At 41.7% G+C, this 19,858-nt stretch overlaps 1 protein-coding gene across 9 annotated transcripts in view; it reads left to right on the plus strand.

The window, feature by feature from the left end:
- Positions 1-19,858, plus strand: part of HSF2BP (heat shock transcription factor 2 binding protein) — a 121,093-nt gene that overhangs the window by 21,495 nt on the left and 79,740 nt on the right. For 5 of the 9 annotated variants that reach the window (XM_001118442.5, XM_077995593.1, XM_077995591.1 and 2 more), the window contains exons 5-7: positions 1,667-1,816; positions 5,022-5,154; positions 19,191-19,308. In XM_001118442.5, coding sequence (XP_001118442.4) covers positions 1,667-1,816; positions 5,022-5,154; positions 19,191-19,308 — 401 coding nt within the window. Of the gene's footprint in view, positions 1-1,666; positions 1,826-5,021; positions 5,155-19,190; positions 19,309-19,858 lie in introns of all 9 variants that reach the window. The other 4 variants (XM_015132793.3, XM_077995592.1, XM_077995594.1 and 1 more) reach the window with 1 other exon arrangement.

Genomic DNA, 19,858 nt, shown 5'->3' on the forward strand with positions numbered 1-19,858 from the left:
TTTTTTTTTTATATTATTGTACTGTGTGTGGAACCCTGCATTGGGGAATATCCTCCTGCACCTACCAAATGTGACTGTAGTGAGGAAAGTCCTGCCTGGTTATTCTCAGTAGTCTTTTTGTGGTCGTGCAGAAGAACCACCATACCCTGACTAATTGAGACGCAGACTGCTTAAGTTGTGAGAAAAGCTAGAATTCCAAAAGGAAGTGCTGTGACATAGTTTTCTTGATGTGTCACCATGATTTGTGTTCAGCTGCATACACTGGAAGGATGAATCTAGGAGTCCAGATTGTTGTTATAATGAAGACATTAAAAACTCAGAGTTGACAGGTCACATGATGCAGTATTAGCATGTGCCAGAGGTTCAGTGGCCGTTTTTTTCTTAAATACATGTGTGTGTATATGTATGAATGTGTATGAATCTCTGTGTGCCAAATGCATTGTCTCCAGGTAACTATGAGTGGGCCACCCTAATCCAAGTTACGAGGTCAACAGTATTGATTTGTGGCCCCAAAGCTCTCTTTTTCCTCCAGGGGGTGAAAAGCCCCCTCTATTTTTGTCTTGTATTCATCTCTGTAAAAGAAAATCTACAACATTTAATATACTTTAACTTTGTGGTTTATGTAACTCATTATATTTGGTATACATGAATTTGACTAGGGTTTTGTATTTTTCAGTTTTTGTCTTATTAAATCAGGAAATGCTATCACCTTTTGAGGGAATTTTAGGTACCTGGTGCTGGTGGTTGGAGAGGACAGAAAGCCCCACATCACTCCAGTAGTGCACTCAAGGTGAATCCTCCAAGTGTGCTTGTGTTGTTCAGGAGGGCCATCAGGATGGCCATTCCCTGTGTTTCCCCTGTGAAGAGAGCCATGGCGGAGACTTACCCAGCTACAGGTCACCTCAGACACTGCTGGTGGGAGAGTAGGAAACTCTTCCTAGCCTCCATCTTATTGTTAGACTGGCACTGGCTTGCTGCACCAGGGCATGAATAGGACTCCCAGCCTTCACAATTCTTTTTGCCCCTCCTCTCATCTTTCCTACCTGGTCTTAGGTTTTAGGTTTTCTTTCCCTGTTTAGCTTCACAGATTATATTTTATGTTTACTGGCACTTGTGGCAATATTCTCATGAGGACTTAAGGATATGTTTATATAGAATGAGTTTTTCTAAAGTACTTTTTTTTACAAATCCTGATGTCCAAGTGCCTTTTATTTGGCGTCTGCCTCTGGCAGATGGTGTTTTTTCAGTGGAGTGAGCCATTTGGAGGAGGCAGTCTCCTGTCTTAGAAATGTTGCTCTCTGGGTAAACTGCTTTGTGAGGTTGTTTTTGTTCAGAAGCCTCGGTTGGTGCTGGTTCTGAGTATAGTCACTTGGGGCTTGAGATATTTCATGTAGTTACTTAAAGCAGATGAATTCAGCTCTGTGGGTTTATCAACCAGAATATAGTAGTATGTTCTTTCCTCAGATATTTCTCAGATGTTTTTGCCTTTGAAATTTCTTCTGTAGATATAGATTATGGCTCTCTTAGGACTGGCTTTCATTTGCAACTATTTTCTATAATTATACATGCATTTCTTTAATAAATACCTTTGTGAAAGAGGAAATGTAATAAAGATATGTCACGGTTGAATGCTATTATTTATTTTTCGATTTTGCTTTGCTTTCAGGAGAAACTGGCTCTTCGACAGCAGCTGAATGAAGCGAAGCAGCAACTTCTGCAGCAGGCAGAGTATTGTACAGAAATGGGAGCAGCAGCTTGTACCCTCTTGTGGGGCGTCTCCAGCAGCGAGGAAGTCGTCAAGGCCATTTTGGGAGGAGTAAGTATGGTCAGTGGGCTCTCTAGATATTGTTGATTAATGCTTGTATAACTTAGAGCATATAGCTTATTAAGGCATTTAAAGACTAAGTCCCTATCTTTCCATTTTCTTGTGTTCGTTCATCAGCTAGTTATTGAATACCTATCGTATGTGGTTCATTGTAACCTGATGCAAAGTGAATGAAATAAGCCCCCTTCTCTCCAGGAGACCTTGTGGTATATGTGGACATATTACCACTTCAGTATTAATACTTTATATGTGTTTAATAAGATCAAAAGTGCTTTTGTATATATTATCTCATGGTTAATATAGTATTTAATTTATTGAATATATGTTCTCTAACATATACATGTATATAGATGTGTGTGTTTGTACACACACACACGTACATATAGATGCAGTTGAACCTTGAGCAACATGGAGGTTAGGGGCGCTGACCTCCTGTGCAGTCGAAAACCACATAGAACTTTTGACTCTACGGTTGGCTGGAAGCCTTACTGATAACATAAATAGTTGATTAACACATTTTTTGTATGTTAGATCATCATAAAGATCTTCACCCTCATCGTCTTCAAATTGAGTACATTGAAGAGGAGGAGGAAGAGTTGTTGGGTTGGCCTTGCTGTCTAAGGGGTGGTAGAGGTGGAGGAGGTGGAAGGGGAGGCTGGAGTAGCAGACACACTCAGTGTAACTTTTACTGAAGAAAATTCTTGTGTAAGTGGACCTGTGCAGTTCAAACCCTTGTTTTCAAGGTTCAGCTCTGTGTGTGTGTGTGTGTGAGCGTGTGTGTGAGACTGTGTGTGTGAGCGTGTGTGTGTGACCGTGTGTGTGGGAGCATGTGTGTGTGACTGTGTGTGGGAGCATATGTGTGTGTGAGTGTGTGTGTGTGTGTGAGACCGTATGTGTGGTAGCGTGTGTGTGAGAGACTGGAAGCCTGTGTGTGTGTGACCATGTATGAGGGTGTGTGCGTGAGCTTGTGTGTATGTGAATGTGTGTGTGTGGGTGTGTTTGTGGGAACGTGTGTGTGAGAGGACGTGTGTGTGTGTGGAACGTGTATGTGTGTGAGGAGTGTGTGTGTGAGCGTGTGTGTGTGAGTGTGTGTGTGTGAGAGCGTGTGTCTGTGTGGGGGCATGTGTGGGAGCACCTGTGTGTGTGTGGGGAGCGTGTGTGTGTGTGTGTGTGGGGGGGGGAGCATGTGTGTGTGTGTGAGACCATGTGTGCGTGTGGCCGTGTGTGTGGGAGCATGTGTGTGGGAGTGTGTGGGCGTGTGTGTGTGGGAGCGTGTATGTGTGGGAGCATGTGTGTGGGGGAGCGTATGTGTGTGTGTGTATGTGGGAGCATATGTATGTGTGGGAGTGTGTGTGTGTGAGAGCATGTGTGGGTGGATGGGAGTGTGTCGGAGAGCGTGTGTGTGGCGTGTGTGTGGGTGCGTGTCTGGGGGGGAGCCTGTGTGTGTGTGAGCATGCGCACGCACATGTATGCATGCGAGCGGGTGTTTATCAGGGAACTTCACGGAAGGGGATATATTTGAAATGGGCCTTGATGAATAGGTGGAAATGGCAGAAAGTGGGTGGGTTTGTTTTAGGACAGTGAGTACGTCAGTTGACACAGTGGAGAGTTAATGTAGTAGAGTAGTGGGGAGATAAAGCTTAGACGTAGGTTGGGATGTGACTTTGGGACTTTGAATACCGCGTTGATGATTCATCCTGTAGGTGGTAAGACTGGATTTTCCCTAAGGGTTTTTCAGTAAAAGAGTGATAGGATAAGAGCAGAATTTTAGGAAGATTCATCTGACAGTGAGTGAGGATGGATTAGGAGGTGGGGTTGTGGCACATCGGGTCTAGACAGGATGACCGATGAGGTGGTCATTCTGGCTGGTCTGGCTGGAGTAAGCTCGGCCCTCTGCAGGGGAGATGGGAAAGAAGGAACATGTATGAGAGCCATGGCAGTTGAGGCAGATGTGATGGCCGGGCAGAGTGTGTACCTGGAGGGGACAAGAGGAGCCAAAAAAGATTGGTGTTTGACTCTGGGAGCACGGCGTGATCATGACTGGAAATGAAGGTGAAGGGGGGATGTGTGGCAGGAAACCAGTGGGAAATTACTTACTGCTAATAGAAATAACAGTTGTGTTTGACTTTAGGTGGAAAGACTAAATGTGTTTTTAAAAGTTTGTTGAGCTTTATTAGGTTTAATTTACATACTGTAAGACTATAAATACACAATTTAGTGGTTTTTAGCAAATTTCTAGAGTTGCATTAACCATCACCACAACCCAGTTTTAGATTATTTGATCATCCATGAAGTTTTCTTGTATCATTTGTAAATGCAAATATTTCCATTTTTTTAACTGGGTTAAAATGTGCATTGGTTTTAAAATTCTTCTTCAGAACTCTAGCACCCCGAAGGAAGTATCACAAAGGTTCAAACCTGGAAATGCTTTTTGCCAAGTGATGAAGATTTAAACTACCAGAGGAGCTAGTCTTTATCTCTTCTACATGTTTCCATTAAGATTTTGTTTTTGAAAAAAATTATGCTAAAGGTTTGAACACCTCTGGTTTAATGCCCAGAACAAATAGACAGCATGTTTTTCTAGTATATTTTTAATTACATTTTGAGTGAATTCTTCCCATTTTCTTTCATTATCATGTACGTTTGTCCTGTTTCATGTATCTGCATATGAAGAGCCCACCAATCTTCAGGGTAGTTTTTGTTGCTCCTGCATGCCTCAAGCTGCTTTCTCTGTTCTTTTATTTTTATTATTTATTTATTTATTTGAGACGGAGTCTCGCTCTGTCGCCCAGGCTGGAGTGCAGTGGCCGGATCTCAGCTCACTGCAAGCTCCGCCTCCCGGGTTCACGCCATTCTCCTGCCTCAGCCTCCCGAGTAGCTGGGACTACAGGCACCCGCCACCACGCCTGGCTAATTTTTTATATTTTTAGTAGAGACGGGGTTTCATCGTGTTAGCCAGGATGGTCTCGATCTCCTGACCTCGTGATCCACCCGTCTCGGCCTCCCAAAGTGCTGGGATTACAGGCTTGAACCACCGCGCCCGGCCTCTCTGTTCTTTTAATGGGAACTTTTAATGAGGGAATAGATTTTATAATATTCTATAATTAAAACTAGAATCTTCTGTATCCTGAACTTTTAAAATGTTTTCACACTGTGTCTGTAAAAGGATATGACACTTTGATTCCCAAACTTTCAGGATAAAGCTTTGAAGTTTTTCAGCATCACTGGTCAAACAATGGAGAGTTTTGTGAAGTCACTGGATGGTGATATCAAGGAGCTTGATTCGGATGAAAATCAGTTTGTTTTTGCTCTGGCTGGAATTGTAACAAGTAAGTGCAAGCATACCTTAGAGATATTGCATGTTTGGTTCCAGACCACTGCAATAAAGGAAATACTGCAATAACAAACGAGTCATATGAATTGTTTTGCTTTCCCAGTGTATATACAAATTATGTTTATACTGTAGTCTGTTATATGTGCAATAGCATTATGTCTAATAAACAATGTACAAACTTTAATTAGAAAATTCTTTATTGCTGAAAATGCTAATGATCATCTGAGCCTTCAGCGAGTTACAAGTTTTTGCTGGTAGAGGGTCTTGCCGTGATATTGGTGACTGCTAACTGATCAAGGTGGTAGTTACTGAAGGTTGGGGTGGCTGTGGAAATTTCTTAAAATGAGGCAACAATGAAGTTTGCCACATCGATTAACTCTTCCTTTCATGTAAGATTTCTATGTAGCGTGTGATGCTATTTGATAGCATTTTTTCCACAGCAGAACATCTTTCAAAATTGGAGTCAGCCTTCTCAAACTTGTCAACTAGGTTTATGTAATATTTTGAATCCTTTGTTCTCATTTCAATGATGTCTTAGCATCTTCACCAAGAGTAGATTCCAACTCAAGAAACCACTTTCTTTGTTCTTCCATAAGAAGCAACTCATCCGTCGTTTCTGTCACCACGTCTGTAGTTACTTACTCACACTGAAGTCATGAACCCTTCAAAGTCATCCATGAGGATTGAAATCAACTTCTGGCAAACTCCTGTTAATGTTGTTATATTGACTTCCTCCCATGAATCATGAATATTCTTTTTTGTTTTTCTGTTTTTTTGAGATGGAATTTTCACTCTTGTTGCCCAGGCTGGAGTGCAATGGTGCGATCTTGGCTCACGGCAACCTCTGCCTCCTTGGTTCAAGTGATTCTCCTGCCTCAGCCTCCTGAGTGGCTGGGATTACAGGCGTGTGCCACCATGCCCGGCTAATTTTCTATTTTTAGTGGAGATGGGGTTTCTCCATGTTGGCCAGGCTGGTCTCGAACTCCTGACCTTAGGTGATCCGCCTGCCTTAGCCTGCCAAAGTGCTGGGATTACAGGCATGAGCCACTGCGCCCGGCCGAATCATTAATATTCTTAATGGCATCTAGAATGGTGAATCTTTTTTAGAAGGTTTTCAGTTGACTTCATCCAGATCCATCAGAGGAATCACTGTTTATGGCAGCTGTAGCCTTATGAAATGTAGTTCTTAAAAAAATAGGACTTGAAAGTTGAAATTTCTTTTTGATGTATGAGCTGAAGAATAGATCTTGTTTTAGCAGGCATGGAGTCAACATTACTCTCTTTGCACCTCTCCGTCATGGCTCCTGATTGACCAGGTGCATTATCAATGAACAGTAGTATTTGGAACGAAGTCTTTTTTTCTGAGCAGTAGGTCTCAACAGTGGGCTTAAAATATTCAGAAAACCATGCTGTGAACAGGTGTGCTGTCATCCAGGCTTTGTTTTTCTATTTCTAGAGCATAGGCAAGAGTAGATTTAGCATAATTCTTAAGGGCTGTAGTATTTTCGGAATGGTTAAATGAGCATTGACTTTAAATGAGCATTGACTTCAATTAAAGTCACCAGCACCTTTTGCCCCTAACAAGAGAGTCAGCCTGTCTTTTGATACTTTAAAGTCAGGCATTGACTTTTCTGTAGCAGTGAAAGTCCTAGATGGCATCTTCTTCCAATAGAAAGCTATTTTGTCTACATTGAAAATCTCTTGTTTAGTGCAACCACCCTCGGCAATGATCTTAGCTAGATCTTCTGGATAACTTGTTGCAGCTTCTCCATCAGCACTTGCTGCTGCATGTTGTACCTTTATGTTATAGAGACAACTTTTTTCCTTAAACCTCATGAAGCAAGCTGTACTAGCTTTCAGCTTTTCTTCTGCAGCTTCCTCACCCATGTCAGCCTTCATAGAATTGAAGAGCATTAGGGCTTTTCTCTGGATTAGGCTTTGGCTTAAGGGATTTTTGATGATTTTTGATCTTCTATCTAGAATACTTGGGCTTTCTCCATATCAGCAATAAGGCTGTTTTGCTTTCTTATCATTCATATGTTCACTGGAATAGAGCTTTTAATTTCTATCAAGAACTTTGCAATGATAGTCGTAACTTGGCTGTTTGGTGCAAGAAGTCTTAACTTTCAGCAGGTCTCAGCTTTGGCCATGCCTTCTTCACTAAGCTTAATCATTTCTAGCTTTTTCTTTCAGACGTGTACCTCTTTCTTTTGCTTGAACATTTAGAGGTCATTGTAGGGTTATTAACTGACCTAATTTCAATATTGTTGTGTCTCAGGGAATAGCAAGGTCCTAGGAGAGGGAGAGAGATGGGAATGGCCAGTCATTGGAACAGTCAGAAGATTAGTAACATGTATTGATTAAATTTGCTGTCTTATGTGGGTGTGGTTCATGGTGCCCCAAAACAATTACAGTGGTAACATCAAAGATCACTGATCGTGGATGACCATAACAGATGTAATAATAATGAAAAGTTTAAACTATTGCAAGAATTACCAAAATGTGGCACAGAGGCATGAAGTAAGCACATACTGTTGGAAAAATGGCACCAACGGACTTGCTCAGTGCCGGGTTGCCACATTCCTTCAATTTGTAAAACAACAGTGTCTGCAAAGCACAATAAAGCGAATGTAATAAAATGAAGTGTGCCTGTAATTCTTTTCAGCTATAGTGACTGTTGTAGAGACTGGTGTTTACAGTCAGGGTTGAGAGTGTGTAAACATCTCTGGAGTGTTTTCAGATATTAATGCTGGGGAGCACCCTGGAGAATCTGATTCCATAGATCTGGGATAGGTACCAATAGGTACCAGGTGTGTTTATTTTGGAAAATCACCCCAGGTGATTCTGATAAATATCAGTTATTAAGAATGAATGATCTGAAGGAAATAGATGAGTTTGCATGTTCTGCATAGTTACGTACCTTGACAGAAAAAAACAACTAAGTTTAGCTGCTTTTATTCAGAATCATAATTTTACTGTCTAGCTAGCTAAAGTAAAAGCTGTAAGCTAAGCGGAAACTGAGCTCTTTGCTATTGTTTTAGTATAATAATTATATAATCTCAAAAACCGAAATTGCCTCTTCAGCAAAATTCTCCTAAAAGATAATAAAGTAAACCTTTCCCTGAGAGTTATGATAAAATTCCATATGAGAACTGTCATAAGGGATAAAGTCCAGGGACTAAATAATTTCTTAGTATAGAGGCCAGGCACAGTGGCTTATGCCTGTAATCCCAGCATTTTGGGAGGCTTGAGGTGAGTGGATCACTTAAAGTCAAGAGGAGTTCGGGAGCAGCCTGGCCAACATGGAGAAACCCTGTCTCTACTAAAAATACAAAAAAATTAGCCAGGCGTGATGGTGGGCACCTGTAATCTGAGCTACTCGGGAGGCTGAGGCAAGAGAATCGCTTGAACCTGGGAGGTAGAGGTTGTAGTGAGCTGAGATCGCGCCACTGCACTCCAGCCTAGGTGACAGAGCAAGACTCCGTCTCAAAAAAAAAAAAAAAGGGTATAGAAAGGTGGAATGTACTAGTGAGTGTTGAGACTCTTTGTTCTGAAGTCAGTGAAATGGTTCAATACATTGCTGTGACTTATCAGCCTTAAATAATGAGATTCAGAAAATAAGACGAAGTACAGAGTTTATTTGTGCACAGAGCTTGACAGTGGCCACTCAGAAACACTGACTTCAAACCAGTGGGGTCAGGGTTCCAAAGTGAAGAAGATTTCACTGATATAGGCAGAGACAGAGAAGTTCCAGCAGGATTAGAACATTTTCCATACAAGACCAGTGTGTGTGCCACAGTGATTTGACTGTTTACAGATTGCTACATTCCAAGGAGGGTTATCTGAGGAAGTCTTATTTCCAGCAGTGTGGTCTTAATTATTTACAGGAAAGAAAAAGACAGAATTTGCAGCTGCATAGCTACATTCCTCACAAGGGTTGGGATAATTTAAAGTCCCAACAGCTTTAAGTTTGAATTATTTAATTTCAGACTGTTTATTTTTTACATTGATCTTTAATCTCTGCTTTATTATTATTTTCCCATGCTGTTCTTAATAAAATCCTCTGCTGTTAAAGAGAGAGAAAATTTTATTTTCCTTATGGTATTATCCTTCTTTTATTGAAATCCTAATGGGGCAGGTCCTGTGTAGACATTTGTTTCTTAACCCCTTAAAACTTGATGATAGTTCTTGCGGGGCGGGTGCTGAGATCGTGATGTTTTCTGGCTCTTACTCCAGTGCAGGGCAGCATTCTGCACGTTCATCTTGGCACCTACAGTTGTAGCAGGCTTGCGTTGCCCTTCCTGTAAAACAATTGTTTGAAGGCTGTCTTTTAACAGAAGGCATTTGCAAATTTAATGATTTGCATTTTCTTCTCTTTGCAAGTGACCCCAAAGGCTTATGACCTATGCGACTTGTCGTTTTGCTGGTTGTGAATTTGAGCTGCCTGAATTGCTGGCTGGCGTGCTGGTGAGGCGGTGGACTGAGAGTGAAGCTGCTCTGTTGCCCAGCATTCAAGCTCAGCGTGGCTTTGTTTTCCTGTGCTTGTGGTGGTTTACATAGGCACTCTTAGGAAGAGTTGGATAGTGGGCACTTGTATTTGCACGTTAATGAATTTGACTGGGAAGAATGTTTTATTAAAGTGCTGATTTGCAGAGGCCTTGGGGGCTTATGAGTCTCAAATACCAAGACTGTTCTGTGGGGATAGGTAATAGAGACCATGGGTTAGCTGTCAAATGGATTCTTTTTAAAATTTTACATACAGTGAATTCATTCTTTAGTTGTTTTTTTTTTTTTTTTTTAAACTTTTTGCCATTCTATAAATTTCTACAAAAGTGTACAGTCATTTACCTACCACAATTAGGTTGTGGAACTCCTATTCCTTCCCCCAGACTGCCTGCACCACATCTTTCTGTAGTCCAGTTCTCCACTCATCACCAGCCCAAGGCAACCACTGATTTTGTGATTTGTTCAGTATTTTAGCTGGATTTTTTTTTCTACCTTGTATGGTGTCCAGCGTATGCTCCAGGTGAGCAAGTGCTTGCTTCATGTATCTGCTTGGAGGCTGCTGCCTTTCCTTATTTTTCAGATTGGTTGGCTGATGTCCAGCCTTAGCTCTCTAGTATATTCAAGAAAACCTGTGATTTTGGTAAATTATCTCTCCCTCTGCCCCCGGAAAGAATGGGGTAGCTATCACCAGTTTTTCATATCCTAAGCTGAAGCTGGAAATCAGGAATTTATGTAAACATTGAAATTGTTAAATTTCCACCCAACTGTAGTCACTTGTTTAGTGATAGGTTAGCGTAGTGCGGAGGAGGTTTGGCCCAGCAGATTTGCTTCCCAGGATGTCAGTTCTCTGGACATCTGCAAGGTGGTATAGTAACATCTGCTCTAATTACTTTACATATTGTGAATTTTCTACTGAACCGTGATGAACGATAGCACATTGACAGCAATGTGATTGTTTCCAGTAACTTGGATAAGAGGGCAAATGAAGAGCATGAAAGAGATGGAAATCTTTACAATCCTGTGAAGATTAACTGCTTAACTTGCTAGTGAAAACTTTTCTAAATGGTTTTTCTGCTTTTCAGTGATTTGAAAATCATGATTGTATTCCTTGTCTGTGGTTCATGTATTCAAATAATATTAGATAATAACTGTAGCATCAAAATTACTTTTTGATGATTGATACTTTGGGGGCAGGACTGGATCCAGCTTAGTCTTCCAGGGACCTTCCTAGTTACAAAGTTACCAGCAGAGCACCTTCATGTCAGTGACCATGGCTGTTCTTGGTCTGCCGATCCTTCCTCCTCCACACACTCACACCAACACGTGGAGGCAGTGTGGTGTGCAGAAAAGGCCAGGTGGGACTTGAGGCCCCATGTCCACTGCTGCTTCTGCCACTGACTAACCCTGTATTCTTGAATATATGACCTTCGGTTTTTGTGTTCTGAGAAGAGTCTGACACTAGATGACAATTATGGTATCCCTGTCCTAGAATTGTGTGACTCTGCCTGTGGAAGAATAAGGTGCCAGTTTTGACCTTCAACTTACTGGTCTTCTGTAGAGTCTGAGTCAGCAGTGAAGGGTCAATAAACAGGCATTTGGGTTGTTCCCACCTTTTGGCTGTTATGGATAATGCTGATATGAGCATTCGTATAGAAGTTTATGTGTGGATGTATGTTTCAGTTTTTCTTGGTATCTACCTTGGGGTCAGAATAGCAGGGTGTGGTAACTCTGTTTAGCTTTTTGAGGAACGGCTAGACAGGTTTCCACAGTGACTGTACCATTTTATGTGCTGGTGGCTGCCTTTCCCCATGTCTTCCGAACAGCCCATCTTTTTCTAGGTGTGCAGGAGTCCTTGTTGCTGTTTTTGGTTCTTTGAGCACCCATTTGTTTCTCATGTACCTTGAACTCTAGGAGAGATCATTAGCGTGGTCCTGGTTTCCCCATTGTGGTTGAACCTCCTGAAAGGTAAGGTTGGTTTGGAGAGAGTTGATTTACAACTTGAGCACTGATCAACATGATTTTTTCCTCTTTTTTTTGGAATCATCCGTTGAATCATCTGTCAGGACAATAGCTGAACAGAAACTTTTAAGACTCTAGGCAACAGGTAGCAAACAAATATAATTTGAGGCACTATAAGAAGGAAGACCGCTCTGGAACCTTGACCCAGGTGACTGCATCACCAGCCTGGTATTGACTCTGTACTTGTAACATAAGACCCTCTCAACAAACAGCATGAAGTCAGGCTTTTGTATGGGAGTGTCGTCTACAAGATCTCTTCTGGGCATGGACACTTGTTGGACTATGGAGATAACCTCGAGGCTCTCTGGCATCAGGCAGGTGTAATAAAGGGCTGGGGTGAGAGTATTACGTTGATGTACTGTCATGAGAAGGAAAAAGTAATGCTGCTTCATAATCAGTTGACTAGAAGAAAGTGTCAGGTTCAATTAGCAACAGGGATTATCTGGTTTGTGGTGCCATTAGGTTTCAAGGTGATCTACTACGAGGCCTGAAGACTTTTTTGAGTGTAGCTGAGCTGCAGTGGCTCTGAGACAAGGCAGCTGTACATCCTGGCTCCTGGATCCAGGGACAGGCTGATGGGCAGTGGACTTTTCAGGTGTGCCCTGGAGCAGCATGGCTCACCCTTGACACCATAATTCTCTGTTTTGGGGCCTGTCCTATGCGTTGTAGGTTGTTTGGCAGCATCCCTGGTCTCTCCCCATTAGAGGCATCCCCTAAGTGTGGCAGCCAAAAATGTCTCCAAATACTGCTTGGGGCAGAATCATCTCCCTTCCTCCTCCCATGCCACTTTGAGAACCACTGCCCCAGAGCATGGCATAATCTTTCATGTGTGTAGATGGAAAGATTTATGATAGTCTGGGATATTAGAGGCCGTCATTGAGAGGATTTTGAAAGCACCGAAGGTTTTTAGGTCTCCCTTTTCCATGGACATGGTTCTTACATTTTCAATGTAGTCTAATCATATAGCAGTCTTCGTAATTCAGAAAAATTGGATATCTATTATCTACAATATCCAATAAATCACAGAAGTTTTCTTAATTGTCTTTCAGTGATTGGTCTTGGAAAATTTGTAGTCTTTCCTTAGATAAGGTCCTTCCTTCTGTTGACAGTATAGATTCGATACAGGTCATTGTTCTGTGGAATTGGAGTTTTTCCTTAAAAACATGCTTCTTTTTAGGTAGCTCAGTGAGAAGATAAACACAGCGTTACAGGTTTCCAGATTAATGGAATGTAAGAAGAGATCATGTATGTTTTAGGTGAGAATGACCCCATGGGGCTCTAGGTGTCCTTTGCATGGGTATAGCTGGGTTTAAGACTTGAGAGAAGTAGGCCTGGTGTGATGACTCACGCCTATAATCCCAGCAGTTTAGGAGGCCGAGGCAAGTGGATCACCTGAGGTTAGGAGTTTGAGACCAGCCTGACCAACATGGTGAAATCCCATCTCTACTAAAAATACAAAAATCAGCCAGGCGTGGTGGCGGGCGCCTGTAATCCCAGCTACTCAGGAGGCTGAAGCAGGAGAATCACTTGAACCTGGGAGGCGGAGGTTGCAGCGAGCTGAGATTGTGCCACTGCACTCCAACCTGGGTGACAGAGCGAGACTCCATCTTAAAAAAAAAATACTTGAGAGAAGTAGAATAGAATTCCAGTGAGTGATATAACTTCCTGGGTAATCGTTGATTTTTCCAGGTAAAGGCAAATAAGTTTGCCATCTGTTTTTTTTTTTTTTTTTGAGACACAGTCTCACTCTGTCACCCAGGCTGGCATGCACCACCATGCCCAGCTAATTTTTGTATTTTTAATAGAGACGAGGTTTTGCCATGTTGGCCAGGCTGGTCTCAAACTCCTGACCTCAGGTGATCTGCCCACCTCTGCCTCCCAAAGTGCTGGGTTTACAGGCGTGAGCTACTGCGCCTTGCCAAGTTTGCCATCTTTATAGAATGAGACACTAAAGAAACCTGAGCACCACTCTATTCTGTAAAGAATTAGGCTTCAGGTGGGGTGAAGAGAGGATGGTGTTTGGGTAAGATATGACATTGAAGTGCAGAATGATTATTTGCTGCTTGTTTGCAGATCTTGGACAAATCAATATCCCTGACCACTAGTTTTTTTTTTTTTTTTTTTTAACAGGTAATGTTAGGTGATTGCAGGGACTGGTAAAAGGAATGATTAGTCCTTTTTTTATTAAGCTGGTCACAGCTGGCCTAAGAGCTTCCATAGCTTTAGTTCTAGATGGTATCAAGGTAGTTCAGGCAAGCTGGGCATGGTGGTACATGCCTTTAGTCCCAGATACTCAGGAGGCTGAGGTGGGAGGACCACTTGAGCCCAGGAGTTCAATCCTACCTTGAGCTATGATTGCACCTGCATTCCAGCCTGGGCAACAGAGTGAGGCCCTGTCTCTTAACAATAACAACAAAGTAGTTTAGGTAAAGATGTAGAAGACTCCATCTGGACTCGTTTGGGCTTTGCTCCAGTTATTCGTGTATGTCTATAGAATCTTTTCCTCGTAGGGATTCTGGGACCATAGTTAAATCTTCGGTTATTTCTTGAATCATACATAGTGTGGGCAAATTAACGTTCAGATCAGCTATACTTTGTATATTTGAGAATTTTCTGTAATTTCTTAAAATCATCTTTCTATAGTACCATTTATCTGCTAATTCCATTTGCAAAATAAATTTGTATCTATTAAATTTTGCAGGGGTTGTGTCCCGGAGAAGGAAGAAATATTCTTCTAATAACGGCCCAGAGTAACAGTTACAGGTTGGGAGAGATGAGTGGGATCTTGCTCTGTCACCCAGGCTGGAGTGCAGTGGTACAATTCTAGCTCACTGCAACCTTGATCTCCTGGGCTTAAGCAATGCTTCCACCTCAGCCTCCCGAGTAGGTAAGACTACAGGCGATCACCACAGTGCTTGGTTAATTTTTTATGTTTTTTGTAGAGATGGGATATTGCTATGTTGCTGAGGCTGTTCTTAAACTCCTGGCCCCAAGGCCCCTACCTCAGCCTCCCACAGTGTTGGGATTACAGGCATGAGCCACTGTGCCCAGCAGTTTGATTGTTTTAAGTTTCAATCTCTTTATTAAATTTCTCTGACAAATTTCTGAATTACTTTTCTATGTTGTCTTGGAAATCACCGAATTTCCTTAAAACTATTGTTTTGAATTCTTGGTCAGAGAGCTCACGTATTGCCATCTTGTTAGAGACAGTCACTGGTTCCTGGCTTTGTCTGTTTGGGGAGGCCATGGTTCCCTGTTTCCTGTTGTTTCTTATGGGTATATGTCTATGTCTTTGCATTGAAAGAGTATTTATTCCAGTCTTGTCTGTCTGGGTTATTTTGGTTTTTATTGGATATGTTTTCTTAGAGATTCTTTGTAATTTACTTGTTGAATTTCTTCCTTTTTTTTCTGCAAGGTTGCTGCCTCTTTATAGGCACTAGATGGTGCCTTAAGCCCAGGTTTACCTTGGCTGTAGAAAACCATCAGAGTGTTGCCCATCCCGAATAGGGGAGGTCACAAAGAGGATAACCTGGCAGTGTGGAAATACTGGCAAGGTGTCTGTGCCCAGGGGACTTGTGGGACATACCTTGTACTGTGTGCATCTGCTGAACGACCACTCTGATTTGGTGTCTTCTCTGGCCAAGTTACAGAGCAGAGTTTCCAGGGCTGGGAATGGTAGTTCTGCTTCCCCACTTTGCCTCTGGCTATCCTCAGGGATAGTTTCCCTTCAGGTACTTACAGTGCTTCCCGTGGGTTGAAGCAGGGACAGGTCTTCTGCCAGGGAACCTAAGATGGTGGGGACAGTAGTTGTTCACCTCCTTCTGACTTTTTCCAGTGTAGAAACTGAGTTGGGGAAATTTTCCTCACGCTTGGTGCTGGGCACATTATGGAGAGGGGTGTCACAGATATGAAAGTCCAGTTGTCTTACTGTGTGTTCGGAGTTTTTTTCACTTGTCTGTTGCCATGGGAGCTGTCTGATCCTCATATTTGAGTTCCGGGATATTGCTGCTGATAATCTTGGAGCTGCTGTATGTTGGTTTTTGGTTTTCTGTTGGGAAGCAGTGAAGCCAACTTACTTCTATGCCACCATTTGGAACCAGAAACTCCTGGTTGCCCATATTTTAATTGGGTTATTTTCCTTTCTGTTACTGAGTGGTAAGAAGTATTTGTAATATGCTAGTACCTTATCAGAGATAGGATTTTCAAATGCAGCCATACCTCAGAGATCCTGTAGGTTTGGTTCCAGATTACTGCAGTAAAGCAAATAGCACAATAAAGTGAGTCACATGAATTTTTTGGTTTCCCAGCATATATAAAAGTTATGTTTACAGTGTACTTTAGTCTGTTAAGTATGAAATTAGCTAGGTGTGGTGGTGCAGACCTGTAGTCCCAGCTACTCAGGAGGTTGAGGGTGCAGTGAACTGTGATTGTGCCACTTCACTCCAGCCCGGGTGACAGAGTAAGATACAATCTCAAAAAAATGAAAACATAATTTTATAGGTTTAATTTTTTTTTTTTTGAGACGGAGTCTCGCTCTGTCGCCCAGGCTGGAGTGCAGTGGCGCCATCTTGACTCACTGCAAGCTCCACCTCCCGGGTTCACGCCATTCTCCTGCCTCAGCCTCCCGAGTACCTGGGACTACAGGCACCCACCACCATGCCCGGCTAATTTTTTTTTTTTTTTTGTATTTTTAATAGAGACGGGGTTTCATTATATTAGCCAGGATGGTCTTGATCTCTTGACCTTGTGATCCTCCCGCCTTAGCCTCTCAAAGTGCTGGGATTACAGGCGTGAGCCACTGCACCTAGCCAGCTTTAATTCTTATATTCAGATCTTAGATCCATTTTGAGTTAATATTTGTATATGGTATGTGGTAGGTATCCAACTTCCTTCCTTTGCATGTGGATATCCAGTTGTTTTAGCATCATTTATTCAAAAGATTATTGTTTTATCATTTTTCCATTGATTTGTCTTGGTACTTTTGTTGGAATTCAGTTGACCATAAATGTGAGGATATATTTCTGTACTCTCAATTCTACCATTGATTTATATGACTATCATTCTGCCAATACCCTATTATTACTTTTATTGCTGAAAATAAGGTGAAATTATTACAGTCTAAAGCAAAAGTATCAGATATAGTACGTCTCAACTCTGTATATCCTTTTCAGCATAAATAATTGACACCAGAATCTTTTTTTTTTTAATGGGGTCTCACTCTAATCGCCCAGGCTGGAGTACAGTGGCGTGATCATAATTCACTGTAGCCTCAAGCCCCTGGGTTCAAGCAATCCTCCCACCTCAGCCTGGGTAGCTGGGACTATAGGCATGAGCCACTACACCTAGCTAATTTTTATTTATTTTTTTGTAGAGACAGGGTCTCACTATGTTGCCTAAGACTCATCTCAAACTTCTAGGTTCAAGTGATCCTCCTACCTTGGCCTCCAAAAGTATTGGGATTATAGGTGTGAGCCACTGTGCTTGGCCCAGATTCATTTCCTTTTTTTTTTGAGATTGAGTTTTGTTCTGTTGCCCAGGCTGGAGTGCAGTGGCACCATCTCGGCTCACTGCAACCTCCACCTCCTGGGTTCAAGTGATTCTTCTGCCTCAGCCTCCTAAGTAGCTGGGATTACAGGTGCATGCCACCACATTTGGCTAATTTTTGTATTTTTAGTAGAGACGGGGTTTCTCCGTGTTGGCCAGGCTGGTCTCAAACTCTTGACCTCAGGTGATCCACCGTCCTTGGCTTCCGAAAGTACTGGGATTACAGGTGGGAGCCACTGTACCTGGCCCCATTTCTTAAATTATGTAATTACTGTGCTAACCTCTAGAATTACCTATAAACACTTTTAATGAAAAAACCTAGAAAAACCATTTTAACAGAAAAATTAACTGGCAGTGTTTTAGTTTTGGTAGATGGTAACAAAGTCAATTCTATAGGCCTTGAATTGACTCACAGGCATTCTAGATAGATTAAATATCAGTAAGCAAAGTACAAATTACCATGTAAAACAAACAAATTCCAACAGATTGACAAGTACTGAAGCTGTCTGTGTAGGAATTTATTCACATTTATTTTACTTTGTAGTTCATGTTTTAGTGGTATTTAGTGAAATGCAGCATTGGCATTTGCAGTTACAATACTGGATATATGATACAGACTTCATTTACCAGTACATTTGTTGTGTTGGGCATTGTTGCTTGCTATTTTATATATATATATATATATTTTTTTTTTTTTTCTTCAGCAATGTATTAGTAATGTTTTTGTTTTCTGTTGCTGTGTAACAAACCTCCTCAAAATATAAAGTCTTAACATTTATTTTGCTCATGGGTCTGCAGTTTGGTCAGGCTTGGCAGGGACAGTTTGCTGCTCTCCAGCGTCTGGAGGTGTCTGCAGCGCTGCCCATTGGGAGCAGTGTAATTACTTGGTCTGGTCTTTAGGCCGATTTGCAGGGTCTCAGGCATGAGGAAATGGGATACTTGCTGATCCACAGTGGGACATAAAATTGAGAAAATAAGTTTTCTTCAAAATCAGTTTTCATACTATTTTTTGACTACATATAATTTCAGTTTTGTATCATGGCTAAAAGTTACTAGCAAATATAGATTGAATATTCTTTATCTGAAATGCCTGGGACCAGAAGTGTTTTGGATTTTGGAATACTTGCATTATACCTGCTGGTTCAACACTCTAATTCAAAAATCTGAAATCTGCAATGCTCTGTGAGCATGACCTTTGTGCATCTTTGTCAGTGCCCAAAAATTTTTAGATTTTGGAGCATTTTGGATTTTGGGTTTTCAGATTATGGATCTTATTAAAAGTGAATTTTCACATCCTCAGTCCCAGATAAGACAGTTAGCCCCCACCTTATGTTTGGACTCTGCCTGCCCACAGGTGGTTAATGCAGCACTCCGGAGCATAGTGACTGCAGACATGGTTAGATTCCAGGGCTCTGTTTCACTCTTTAGGTGCTTGCTAATTACAGTGCACATTACTTAATATTTCAGTAACTCTTATGGTTGTCAGTGATTCTTTCTGGGCTGTCACTTTTGTTATAATACTTTTTTTTTTTTTTTGAGACAGAGCTTTGCTCTGTCACCCAGGCTGGAGTGCAGTGATGTGATCATGGCTCACTGCAGCCTCTACCTCCTGGGCTCAAGCAATCCTTCTGCCTCCACCTCCTGAAAAGCTAGGACTACAGGTGCACACACCATGCCCAGCTAATTTTTAAATTTTTTGTAGAGATAGGGTCTTGCTATGTTGCCCAGGCTGGTCTTGCACTTGTGGACTCAAGCAGTCCTCCCACCTCAGTCTCTCAAAATGTTGGGATTACAGGTGTGAATCATCATGCCTAGCAGTTTCATTTTTATATGTCTCATTGTCAGCTGTGTTTTCATTAGGTCTTTTGGAAGAAAAACAGCAACAAATACTCTGTTCTGCACAAAATTGTCTAGGTTCTGAAGTCATCTGATCTTGATGCTTTGTTTCATTTTCTGTTGCAGATGTTGCTGCCATAGCATGTGGTCGTGAATTCTTGGTTAATTCAAGCCGGGTGCTCTTGGACACCATATTGCAGCTTCTGGGAGACTTGAAGCCAGGACAGTGTACCAAACTCAAAGTGTATGGTGGATAATGTTAACAAGTTAATTCTATGTACATATTAATTAGACTATGCTGATTGGGCCTCTCTTCAAGTAAACACAGTTAATTTTGGTGGTAGTTCTAAATACTCGAAGAAATAAATTGACTGGAGAAGTTAAGGGAGTATACTGTCCCTTAAATAGCATTTTAGAAAATAAATTTAAGGAAGGAATGTTCTTACCTTAGAGCAATCAGTGAGTCCCAAATACTATTGCATGATACTTCGTGGTTATGTCAAAATGACTTTAAATAGGTATTTGTGGTGGTAGCACCCCACTTCCAGGTACTAAAATCTGTATTTGTTTTCTATTTTTTATGTAACAAATTATCACCAACTTGATGGCTAAAACACCACCATTTATTATTTCATAGTTTGGTAAGTCAGAAGTCTGAGTGGGGTTGAGAGTTTCTCTGCACAGGTCAAAAGTGAGGTGTTTTCCAGGGCGGGATCTTTTCAGAGACTCTGTGGGAGGAATCTACTTCTGGGCACTTTGAAGTTGCTGGCAGAGTCCAGTGTCTTGGTTTCTAG

Source organism: Macaca mulatta, chromosome 3 (genome assembly GCF_049350105.2).
Source record: "Macaca mulatta isolate MMU2019108-1 chromosome 3, T2T-MMU8v2.0, whole genome shotgun sequence".
In the NCBI taxonomy this organism is placed as follows: domain Eukaryota; kingdom Metazoa; phylum Chordata; class Mammalia; order Primates; family Cercopithecidae; genus Macaca; species Macaca mulatta.